We start from the raw sequence: 12,310 nt of genomic DNA, 5'->3' as shown, positions 1-12,310 counted from the left end.
AGGAGCGCCCTCCTCAAGCGGGTCCAAAGGCCGAGCTCCAGGGACCCGTCCCCTAAGAGCAAGCTGAGCAGTCAGTGGCGGGTCAGTTCCAGAAGATCAGAGGGTCTAGGAGGCCTCTCTTCTCAGGTGCTGGCGTCGGGCCCCCGGTCGGGCCGCTGGAGCCTCCTTCCCCTGAGGCCAAACAGGTTGGTCGGAAGAGAGCGTCCTCCCTGTGTCGGCTGAGGAGTGCCGACCGGGTAACTGGAGAGCCACCTCGCACGCCTGACTGTCCGACCCGGCCTGGCCGCGGGGTCCCCAGCAGGGGGCGGCCTCGCTCCGCGCCGCCCGCTCCTCCCGCAGCCGCCGCCGCCCCGGCTGCCGCTCCTCCCCCGGCCCCGCCTCCCTGGCCCCCGCGCCGCCCGCCTGTCCGCCGGTCTCTGCAAGGCCGTCGGTCCGTCCGTCCGCCCTCCCGGCGCTCCTCCGCCCTGGCCCCGCTATCCCGGCCGCGCACGTCGCTTCCTCGGTCCCGGCCACCGCTAGCTGGTTCCCCGCCCCCGGGCCGGCCGCCGCCGCCGCTACTCGAGGCCGGGGATTGGCAGTGCGCGTAGGCCGCGCCGCCGCCGCTGGAGCCGGAATAAAGGGGCAGCCGAGAGAGCAGCCGGACGCCACTCGCCCCGCGCCTGACCCCGCGGGCTGCCTGGAGCAGGTGAGCAGCCGGGGCGCCTGGGGCTGCGTCTGGGGGCTACTCCCGTGCCCGCCGCACCCCTTTCCCAGCCAGTCCGCCCGCCCCCCCCCCTACTTCCCCCCCACCTCCGGCCCGACCCGGCGGCCTCCTGGGCCTCTGGGCGCGTTGCTACTAACCGGGCCCAGTCTGCGGCCCTGGGGCCTTCCTCGGGCTCAATCGCCCTCGGGGCCGGCGCTCTGGCCGTAGCGGCCTGGCCATTCTCGGTGAGGGCTGACAGGAGGCAGCCCAGCTGGGCGGGTAGCAGTGCCCGCGGTGGGGAGGTGATCGCCTTTCATTCGGTTTCCCAGGGAGGAGGAAGGGCTGGCTTGGGACGCAGGTGGGGGGCCTCCCTTTGCCTCCTTTACACTCGTCTCTCGTCTTTGCGGAATTATCAGGCCTCCCCGCTGTACCTTCCTGGAAATGGCAGGGGTGGGCAGTGCAGCTGGGGGCCCAGGACCGGGGATCCTGGTTCTGGCAGCCATTCATAACGGAAAAAAAAAAAAATCATCTGGGTTGGCGCATCCGGACCTAGACTGCGCTCAAAGTAGCCCCACTCCCCACTTTCCTGGGGGAGGCTTCCTACCTGCTTGCTCATGCAACCTGCTGCGTCGACCCGGAGCAGCGACTCCTTTCCTTCTTTCCTTCCCGGAAGATGCTGTGGATGACAGTTTTTCCCCTGATTCTTATGTTTCTTTGGCAGAACAGTTAGAAGCAGGGCTGGCCTGTGAAGGCATCCCCCCCCCCCCCCCCCACTTTTTTTTTCTACTCTTTCCCTCAGGAGAAAACTTAGAAACTTTTTGATGTTTGAGGCAGAGGAGCTGGAAACCTGAAAGTGGGTTGCCTGTAATTCTAAAAGTTCTTCCCTCTCACTGTTGTTACCTTATGCTGCCACAAAGTGGTGAGTTAGAGATTTGCCTGGGCTGGGTGGTCTTTACTTTCCATTGATAACCCAAAATGTTATGGACTTGGAGCAAGGGAACAGGGCTGTCTCTGGAAAGGTTGTCTTTTCCAGGTTGTCCTGGAGAGAAGAGAAATGCTCTGTGGTTAGCATGCTACTTCCCACATTGTAGAGGCAAACTTCTAATTGCTTACCTTTTCCTCTAGGCCTTGGTACTGTCAGATTCAGAGGATTCAGGAGTTTTTTGGTGCTCAGGCAGATAACTAGAGTGGGGGCATGTTCTGCTGTGGAGACCTCCAGGCTGGGTGGGTCTACAGCCCTATCATCTACCCCCCATCTTACAGTGGCTAAGGTCTCTGCCAGGCCAACCAGACTGTTGTATGGAGAAAGAACAGGCATATGGTCAGGATAGAGGGCCTGGGGAATACTTGAGAGGGATGTGGTTCAGTCCTTCACAAAAGAAGGTTTTTGAGATGCTCCTCGGTTCCTGTAGCTGTTTTAAATAGTGACTGTGAGGCTGTTTGCTGTTGGGCCCTCAGATCTGGGAGGCCTGGTTCTCTGTTCCGGCAGGCTATTATCTTGAGCACCAATGTCCTGGGTTGAGATTGAGGGCTCTCAGGAGCTGGAAGGCCTCAGGGAGTCCTGCACCAGTGCGTCTCTGCTTTTATCTAATATATTGGGCTTCCAAGTAAGAATCTATTTGCAAAAAAAGAAAAAAAAAAAAAGAAAGAAAAAGAAAAAGTTATGCTGCTAAAATTATTTTGGCTTAACGGGTCAGTCTTCCCCTCCCTCTTCCTTTGGAGCATGAGCAGAATTTATGACTTCTTGTATTATGGGAAGATCATCCCAGCCCCTTATCTGTGAGACAGCTGACTGAAGAGGGCTGGTCATAGGCTGGGGAGCTGGGAGGCTCTCTGCTGGAGGAGCTGAGCTGCCAGCAGACTTCTGTGGACTTGTGTGAAAAGAGCACATCTTCCAGCCCTGAACCTCTATCCCTTCCCTGATGTGGCAGCGGTGTGGCAAGTGCAGGCAGAACAGGGAGAGGGCCCAGGGACCAGCTGTGTATCTCTGCCTTGAGCTCACGATTTTTCTCTTCTCTACAGAACCAATCATCGGGGAAGGGCAGAGCCTTTCTGGCATTGCTGGCATCCTGCCTCGAAGAGCCCCCTGTCCTGCAGGCAGAGCCTTGTAATCTATCTTGGTTAATGACTTGGGCGGTCTGACCAGTCCCTCTTCCGTGCCTTGTCTGAGGTTTTTGTCCATACCTGATCCTAGGCAGCTTCTGTCTGGGTTGGATCACCTTAAGTGGGAAACTGAAGCCATTACTCTCCAAACCCTGTTTCATCCTCCCAAGCATGTCGGAAAGCTGGCAGCAGCCACCACAGACGCAGCCACAGCAGCCTCAGCCACCACAGCCTCAGCACCATGCAGAACCGCCGCCGGCCCTGGCTGAGCACGCGCTGCCCCCAGGCTCAGCTGAGAACCCCCTGGGCTGTGCTGTCTATGGCATCCTCCTGCAGCCCGACCCGGGCCTCCAGCCCCCGCAGCACGCGCCCCTGCAGGCAGCTGGTGAGCCGGGCCCCAAGTGCGGTGTGTGCGGTCACGACCTGGCACACCTGTCCAGCCCGCATGAGCACCAGTGCCTGGCGGGCCACGACCGCTCGTTTCAGTGCACGCAGTGCCTCAAGATTTTCCATCAGGCTACCGACCTGCTGGAACATCAGTGCGTGCAGGCCGAACAGAAGCCTTTTGTCTGTGGCGTCTGCAAGATGGGCTTCTCGCTGCTCACCTCGCTGGCACAGCACCACAGCGCGCACAGCGGCACCGGTGGCCTCGTGAAATGTTCCATCTGCGAGAAGACCTACAAGCCCGCCGAGGCCGCTGAGCCCGCAGCCACCGCTGCGTCCGCGCTGCCCCCGGCAGCCGCGCCGCCCGCCGTGGCTCCCGCCGAACAGGCCGACAAGCCCTACAGCTGCTCCATCTGCCAGAAGCCCTTCAAGCACCTGTCGGAGCTGTCGCGGCACGAGCGAATCCACACGGGCGAGAAGCCGTACAAGTGCACGCTGTGCGACAAGAGCTTCAGCCAGTCGTCCCACCTGGTGCACCACAAGCGCACGCACAGCTCGGAGCGGCCCTACAAGTGCGCGGTGTGCGAGAAGACCTTCAAGCACCGCTCCCACCTGGTGCGCCACATGTACGCACACTCGGGCGAGCACCACCTGTTCCGCTGCAACGTGTGTGAGCTGCACTTCAAGGAGTCCTCGGAGCTGCTGCAGCACCCGTGCACGCCGAGCGGGGAGCGGCCCTTCCGCTGTGGCGAGTGCCAGAAGGCCTTCAAGCGGCCGTCGGACCTGCGGCAGCACGAGCGCACGCACAGCGCGGAGCGTCCCTTCAAGTGCGATCTGTGCCCGATGGGCTTCAAGCAGCAGTACGCGCTGATGCGGCACCGGCGCACACACAAGACCGAGGAGCCCTTCAAGTGCGGCCTGTGCGAGAAGGGCTTCGGGCAGCCCAGCCACCTGCTCTACCACCAGCACGTGCACACCCTCGAGACCCTCTTCAAGTGCCCCGTGTGCCAGAAGGGCTTCGACCAGTCGGCCGAGCTGCTGCGGCACAAGTGCCTGCCGGGCGCGGCCGAGCGGCCCTTCAAGTGCCCCGTGTGCAACAAGGCTTATAAGCGGGCGTCGGCCCTGCAGAAGCACCAGCTGGCCCACTGCTCGGCAGCCGAGAAGCCTCTGCGCTGCACTCTGTGCGAGCGCCGCTTCTTCTCATCCTCGGAGTTCGTGCAGCACCGCTGCGACCCAGCCCGCGAGAAGCCACTCAAGTGCCCGGACTGCGAGAAGCGCTTCAAGTACGCGTCAGACCTGCAGCGGCACCGGCGGGTGCACACGGGAGAGAAGCCCTACAAGTGCCCCAATTGTGATAAGGCCTTCAAGCAGCGGGAGCATCTCAACAAGCACCAGGGTGTGCACGCCCGCGAGCAGCAGTTCAAGTGTGTGTGGTGCGGCGAGCGCTTCCTGGACGTGGCCCTACTGCAGGAGCACAGCGCGCAGCACAGCGCGGCGGCTGCGGCTGCGGAGGGCGCCTACCAGGTAGCCGCCTGCCTGCCCTGAGTGCGCGCCTTGGCCCCCATCCTGTCCCCGCCCAGACTCCTCGCATTGAGCCCTCTACCTGGCCCGTGGTCTGAGGCCTTGGGCCTTGAGTGACCCTGAGGACAGATGGCACTGGGCAGCCAGGGGGTGGGGGAGTGGGGACCTGGAAGTGGGGGAGCCAGGTTGCTGGGGCTGGTCCTGATCCCACAAACCTCTTTCCCATTACAAGATTCCTTTTCTTGAGAGCCATCGGCCTCTCTTGTCTCTGGCGGCCTGGAACCAGGCTGGAAGTCAAGTGGCCTGTCTCTACCCTGCGGAGGGATTGGTGCCAGCCCAACCTTCCCAAACTTTTCAGCCTAATTAGAAACCAGATAGTTTCTAGGAAGGAGGATGGCCATCGTAGGGCCTGGGAGAAGGGCCAGACCCCATAGGTGGGTTGGATGTAGGGCATCCTCCTTCAAGTTGCTGTTTGAGGGAGAAGGCCAGCTTTATGATATGGTCCTGGGGACCAGGAGGTGAGCCACAGGCCTGTCGGTCTGCTCCAGCTAGGGGTGATGTGCCCTTCTGGTTTCTGATCGTGAGACATAACAGGAGGGCTGCACGTCTGTGAGCTGGGTCTGCCTGGAGAGAACTGGCCCGGCCCAAAGGGAGGAGGCAGAGAAGTTCTCCTGTGACACATTAAGCCAGGGACAGTGCCATCCACAGGGAAAGGAGGAAAGGCAGCTTTTGTACTGAGGGCTAATCCTGCTGTTCGAGAAGTGCCCCTTCCTACCTTTGCAGCATAGTTCCAAGCTCTGGGGAATGTGTTCTCGGCCAGACAGGACCGCTGATGTGAAAGGAGGGGATTGTTAGACTACCTTGGTGCCTGGGAGGAAGCAGGGCCAAGTGCATGATCTTACCAGTGGATGCAGACAAGTGTCCTCCCCCTTGAAGGTGTGAACCAAAGTGTCAAGGGCATAGCCCCACTCAGCTTGCCTTTGCTCTGCTTCTGGGCCAAGACCAGGCCTGGGCACCGAGGGTGGGGGAGGTGAAAGGACTCTGATCCCACAGTGCTCTCCCAGCCCGTGGGCACCCTCCCCATCAGTCTGGCTGTTGGCCTGGACCCCAGGGGTCTTGCACTGCCAAGATGCCCTGGACAACATCCAGTGACTTCCAAGGCCAGAGCATTCCCTCAGGGGTCCTCCTGGGGTCCCTCTAGGTCTCTGGCTGACCACCAGGGGTCAAGGGTGTCTGGGGCAATAGGGAGCAGGCTGGGGAAGAGGGTTAAGGGAACCAGTAGGTGGCTGGAGTCGACTGAGATCGCTGGCCAGCGATCTCCTCCCCTCCTTGGGAAGCCCAGAGGACTTTTATTATCAAAATGATTCTTTTGAACCCGGCTGTGCCCCTGTGCTCTACCAGCCTTCCTCCTTGGGTGTGGGTCTTGAAAGACTTTAATCAGTGCTTGCACCAAGGGCGCAGAGGAGCAGAGAGGCCCCCTTGTCTCACTGTCACCTTGAGAAGGCTGAAGAGCCCACATCTGCCTCTTCTATGAGACTGGGCTCCCTTCCTGTGCCTGCGGAGAGGGGCCGGTCCTTCCCCTCGGTGCTGGCTCTCCGTCACAATGCCTCAAAAGACATGGAACCCAGGCCGACCACAGGCCCAACTGCTCATTTTCCCCCCTTTCCTTTTGCTTTCTAAAAGCAGTTGTTATACTGTTCATAACATTGTATAGTTTAATTTCATGTCATTTTGGATCTTCTATTAAAATGTGAAAATTTGGATTTTTAAAAAGAATGACTCCATTTTAGATAGCCCCTTTTGATGTTAATATATAGTGAGTCCAATGTATGCTTTAGAAGTAAAGACATTGACCATCACAGACCAAAGCACTGCTTATTCTGGTCATTCTTCCACCGGGGGATGATGGGGCATGGAGAGGGAGAGAGAGGTGTGCAGGCCTGGGTGGTAGGCTTGGGGCTGCGACATAAGGCTGGGTTTGAATCCCAAGTTTTGAATGCTCTGGTCACACAGCTTTGGGCAAGTCACTACACCTCTTTGGGACTCAGTTGCTGCATCTGCAAAATAGGGAGGTAACCCTTGCCTTGTTCAGTTGCAGTGAGAATGAAAGGGCCTCACATGTGGAGGCCCTGGTGGGCAAGCCGTGAAGGTGCTCACCAGGGCCCCAGGGAATAGGCCTGCAGCCTCTTGGCCTCCCCAGGGGTCTAACTGCAGCTCCTGCAAAGGGAGCTGGGCTGTGAGGGACGGGCAGCTTGTGGATGGTCAGAAGCCAGGAACCTGGCCTAGGAAGCAGGGGTGCTTGCTCAGCCCCAGGGGAGAACCAGGGCTTGCCTGGGGCAGCAGTGGCCCCAGGCAGATGCCCTGCCCCAGAGGGTTGCCTGCTCTCACCCTACTTGTACTCACCCTGTCACATGGCCATCTGCATGTCCATGTCCCCTCTCGGCCTTCCAACCCACCTTTCTTCTGTTCCCCTGCCCCCGTGTCCCAGTGGGCCAGCTGTGACTTGGCTCCTTCCATTTCTCAAGGGCAGGGGTAGAAGGGAGAGAGGGAGAAAGCCTGCCCAGGTCTGGGCATCTGAGAGCCAGCGGAGGGTGGCTAGCTGGGTGGCCAAACACCCTGCCCTGGAGGTGGGGGTGGTGAGGGCACAAAGTCAAGAGGACAAGGAGCTGCCCGGGCCACAGGGGGCTCAAAACTGTGTGCAGAAGTCTTAGTAGAAAGGCCAAGAGGAACCTCAGATGTGACCCAGAACTAACACTCCCCTTGTCCCCTCTTTATGTGCCCATGGGAGGACCTCCCTTGAGGAGCCATGTGGCCCTTCCTGCAGGTGTTCACCTGTCAGCAAGAGGACACCCAGGCCCCTTGTCTTTGTGTCAGGTTTGAAGCCTGGCTTCCTTTCTAGCTGAGTGACCTTAGGCAAAACCCACCCACGTTGCAGAGACACATGCAGTGCAGAAAGCACTGGCACGTGTTTGGTGCTTAATAGCTTCAGGTTGCCCTTCCTGAATGGAGTGGTCTTCATGTGCCTTGGGGCAGGAGGAAACCTGGCTGGCTATAGCTGAGCTCATGTGGGGCCTATGATGACGTTCTCTTCTTCTGTCCCCACCCCCACCTCTTCACACAAAACAGCCGGTCTCCTAAGGCTCCCACCTGGCCCTCAGCCTCAGGGCTCCAGCCTGTGTCAAAACCAGGGCATTGAATGGAGCCCGGGAGCCTGGGGGTATGTCCAGGTTCAAGTCCTAGTCTTTTGATAAAAAGTGACCCCAGGCGTTTGTTGACTGCCCCTCCTGGGGCCCCAAATCCCCATCTGAAACAGAGGTCTTGACTCTGATCTCTGAGGGTCCTTGGAGATCTGACACTCTGATTCTGGGAAGGTGATAGAATCAACCCGTGTCCTCTTTTCCTCTGCCTGCCTCTCTCCTGGCCTCCAGCCTGCTGTCCTGCTGCCTCAGCCTTGCTTCAGTCATAAGTGACAGAGACAGCATAGACTGGCGTAAGCAACTGCCCACTGCAGCTGACCGCACCTCCCACCTACCTGCCTAGGAGCCCCACAGCCTTCTGTGTCCCATAGCTGATGTGAGCCTCCCTCTTGTAGAGCATACCGTTTTCGGGAGGGCACTCCAGACATTGTGACTAGCCGTGTAAGCTAGCACTACCTCCTTTAGTCTCTGGGCAGTCATTCCCTTTGCCCCAACCACTGACAGGATAGGAAGAGGGTGGTTGCTTGGGGTGAGAGGTGACACCTGGATGACAAAGCTGAGAGGAACAAGAGGGAGAGGCTGACATAACCCCCCCATTTTGGAATTAGTACCACCCCACCCCCCACCCCCTCCTGGGGACAGACCTGCTGCACTGGTGGGGTGGGGCAGGGGTGGTGGCATTCTCCCAGGTCCTAGAAGTCATTGCCAGGGCAGGCTGGGCCCTCAAAGATGACTTTCGTAGGAAGCCTGTCATCTCAATAGCTTTGTCACTCTCCCACTGTGTGGCTGGCTGTGGGCTTGGCCCTGCACGGGGCGGGGGGGGGGGGGGGGGGGGGGGGGGAGGACCCTGCTCTCTGGGGGTGGAGCCTGTGCTCGCAAGCCATGGTGGCAGTGGCGTGGTGTTGTGGTGAGGAGCACCACAGTCAGACCTGGCTAGAGTCCCGCTCTGCCACTCAGCAGCAACAAAGCATTGGGCAGGTGGTGGGACTTCTCAAGCCTCATTTTCCTCATCGGTGAAATGGAGCCAGATGCTGCTGTCCTCTGGGTGTAGGGTGAGGGCACAGTGAAATGGCCTGTGTGGAGGGTTTGGCATGTAGCGGCCACTCAGGAAAGCAGAACAGTGGGAGGCCAGAGGCCGAAGGGAGCTGGCCTAACTCTTCCATCTGAATGTCAGGGCTCTCCCCACCCCTACACGCCATGCCAGTCATAAGACCCTTTTCTTCTGCCAGCTGGTCACAGCCTCATTTCATCTCCATGAGATGGGCAGGGCGCACTTGAGTATGCCCTTTGGGCTGACCCCTGAGATCCCAAAGCCATGCATTTGGTGATGAGAGAGGCCTGGAATTGTGGGGTCTGGCCTGGTGGGGAACAGATAGAGAGGCTGGGACAGCCCTCGGCTCTGAACTTCACAGGCCTTGAGCTCTGGCCGCTGAAGCCTGGGGCTCTGGTTCCAACCCACTCTTTGTGGGCCAGGAAGCCAGGCACAATGGCTGGGACTGGTGCCGGCACCCGGTCTGGCCAGGGCAGCAGGAAAGCTCTTCACCATCCGGCAGAGGGGGCGGCCGGCCCTCTGTTGGGCCCTTGACTCCCAAAGGGATTAAAGCTGCTGTGTTCTGTCTCCCCATCCGTGCAGAAGCAGCTCCATAAAGAGCCTAGGCCTCCTCAGACGCCTTTGTGGAAACCTCTGTCTCCAGTCCTCCGTCCTGACTTTCTACCTCCCCACCTCATTCCCTCCTCTGGAGCAGGCCTCAGCCAGGACCATGGGCTGTTCAGGCTTTGGACATTTGCCCGGGGCCTCCCAGCCTGGGCCAGGCTCGCCTGTGATAAGTTCCACATCCCATCCTCAAACGGGTGCTTTCTTTGTTCCTTGAAGGTCACGGCTCCAGGAAAAGCCTTGGCCGCTATTGATTTTCACAAATCTACCAAGATTCCAGGCCCAGAATGCCCAGTCCTCCTCAGGGCCCTGAAAAGGAGGTCAAGGGAAGGGGTGAGAATAGGGGGTGCGCTCGGGGTCTCCCCCTTCGCTGTGTGTGTGCAGCCCCAAACCTAGGTCTGCATTCCTGCCTCTGTTCATCCACAAGCATTACCAGTACCGGCAGCTTGCTGGGCACTGAGCGGGTGCTGCAGGGCATGAAACTGAAACTTCAGATGAGGGACTTTTGAGGTTTTCATGTATCAAACAGTAGGGTCAGAAATGTCAGAGCTGCTGACTTTTAGCACAAAATATCATATGTGAGTCCCCCCTGACCCTTGATCCATCCCCATTGCCCGCCCCAGGCCCTGGGTGAGGATGTGTATTGTGTTACTTTGTAATAAACACAACTATTACTTTGTAGTAATTGTTTCATTTAGTCCAGATCTGACTGTTGGTGTTGGGGGGCCCCAGGCCCCATTCCTGAGCACCCGTGTTCACTCAGAGGAAAGGAGCCACCAAGTGCAGTATTTCCTTAGAACCAACTGTGGGCCAGAGGCTAGGAGTCAGTCTCCGCAAAATAGCTACTGTCAGGTCCTCATGGTCTTGGGGAAGACTGCGGGGGAGAGGGGAGGCCTGGAGGGAGCCCTGCTTGGGAGAAATGGTAGGATTTGGTTAGGAAGAAGTGCAGAAAGCATTTCAGGTAGGATGAAGGCTTTGAACAAAGGGCAGACAAGAGCCTGCTGTGTTCAGAACAGCAAGGAGTCTGGTGGTGGAGGGGTTCTGTTGGAGTAATGCCTTGAGGCCAGGGCCAGGGAGGTGGGCTGGGGACTGGCCAAAAGACCTGTAGGTGGGGCCATGGAAGCTGGACAGTCTCCAGGGCAGAGGCCATAGGGAGGATTTCTAACGTGATTGATTGATTGATTGATTGATTTTTAAATTATTGCTTTCCCAATAGAAATTATTAAAAAAAATTTTTTTTAATGTTTTATTTATTTTTGAGACAGAGAGAGACAGAACGTGAGCAGGGGAGGGGCAGAGACAGAGCGAGACACAGAATCCGAAGCAGGCTCCAAGCTCTGAGCTGTCAGCACAGAGCCCAACGCGGGGCTCGAACCCACAAACCGTGAGATCATGACCTGAGCTGAAGTCGGATGCTTAACCGACTGAGCCACCCAGGCGCCCCTAAAGTGATCTATTGATGAGTAAAGAGCCTCCTGAGGCCGAGAGGGCTTTGAGGCCAGGGCACAGTGGCCCCAGGTTGGGTAGGAATGGGGCTTTTCCCACCTCTTGGCCTCTGGATGGGGTTAACAAATGTGTTCACCCCCAGGAAGCCCCCTCTGGTTTCTTCCCCACTCTTGGCTTGTATCTCTCTCATTGCAGAAAGGCGGTGGAATGTGGTGGCTGCAGGCTCGAGGGTCAGGGATGCTGGCTTCAATTCCCAGCTCTGCCAATCACCAGCAGTGTGACCTTGGGCCAGTCATTTAACCTCCCTGAGTCCATTTCGTCATTCATAACACGGGTTTAAAATTACCCATCTCATGGTGTCTGCAAAGTGCTTACTTCATACATTATCTCATGCTTAAAAACTAGAAAGTGCGGGGGTGCCTGGCTGGCTCAGTCAGAAGAGTGTTTGGCTCTTATCTTGGGGTCCTGAGTCTGAGCCCCATGTTGGGCATAGAGATTACTTAAAAAATAAATAAATAAACTTAAAAAAATAGAAAGTGCATAGCGAATCAGGCTCGTTGATGCTCATCTACTCTGTATTTTCTTCATTCTTGGGCACAGGTTTTTATGCCTATGGAATCAGGATTCAGTGTATACCTGGTGGGCAAGAACCAAATTAAACTGCTGGTGTGGGTTACCATTCACAGTGTCTTGGGCTTGAGGAACGTGGCCTAGGTGTGCCCACATTCTCACCTTCTGCTTTCAGGTTTGAATCAGCTGGGCCTGCCTTCCTCCTACTAGGACTGGAAGCACCTCACAGGCAGGGATGGCATCTGGTCTGTGTCTTTCCCACACCCAGCACTGGGTGAGACAAGGCCTCAAATATCTGCTGAGCCAAATTCCTGGAGGGCCTTGCCCAGTCATTCAGTGTCAAGGAAGCAGGGCCAGGAAAAAACTCCCAGGGACTTGATTCTCACTGGAATACTGAAGCATGCCCTCTGGCTGTCCCAAGACCCACACAGGGCAGGACTGCTGTGATGTGAGCTTTGGGCAAATCTATCCATTCTCTGAGCTGTCATGCTGGGGGTGGCACTCAGGGCTGCAGAATGTGGCTCTGACACCTCACGAGGTTCTGCCTGTGGCTTCCCAAGGTTCAAGCCAGGTGGACTGCCCTTTGGGCTTGGAGGAAAGGGTTTCTTCCTGCATGAAATGGCAGGAGGCTGGGTGCCTTCTGAATAGGCCCTCAAGGAGGCAGGGACTCTGTGATCTGCTTACTTCTTCCTGTCTGCTCCTCCCCATGTTCCAGTTCTGTTGTCAGCAGAACCCCACACATGAGGACAGACA

General features: G+C 57.8%; 1 protein-coding gene across 1 annotated transcript; it reads left to right on the top strand.

Annotated features, from left to right (window-relative positions):
• The first annotated feature begins 253 nt into the window (after window positions 1-253).
• On the top strand, window positions 254-6,558 carry ZNF319 (zinc finger protein 319). Its single transcript, XM_045442923.1, has 2 exons — window positions 254-685; window positions 2,705-6,558. The coding sequence occupies exon 2, from the start codon at window positions 2,957-2,959 to the stop codon at window positions 4,712-4,714; it is 1,758 nt and encodes a 585-aa protein (XP_045298879.1). The 5' UTR covers window positions 254-685; window positions 2,705-2,956; the 3' UTR covers window positions 4,715-6,558.
• The last annotated feature ends 5,752 nt before the right edge of the window (window positions 6,559-12,310 follow it).

This window comes from Leopardus geoffroyi, chromosome E2 (assembly GCF_018350155.1).
Source record: "Leopardus geoffroyi isolate Oge1 chromosome E2, O.geoffroyi_Oge1_pat1.0, whole genome shotgun sequence".
Taxonomy (NCBI): domain Eukaryota; kingdom Metazoa; phylum Chordata; class Mammalia; order Carnivora; family Felidae; genus Leopardus; species Leopardus geoffroyi.
Note: the sequence above shows the minus strand (reverse complement) of the source record. Positions and strands in the feature narration are given on the sequence as shown.

Bases quoted from the DNA above. Each gene is read 5' to 3' on its own strand.
- ZNF319 (XM_045442923.1), top strand. From the start codon at position 2,957: ATGTCGGAAAGCTGGCAGCAGCCACCACAGACGCAGCCACAGCAGCCT.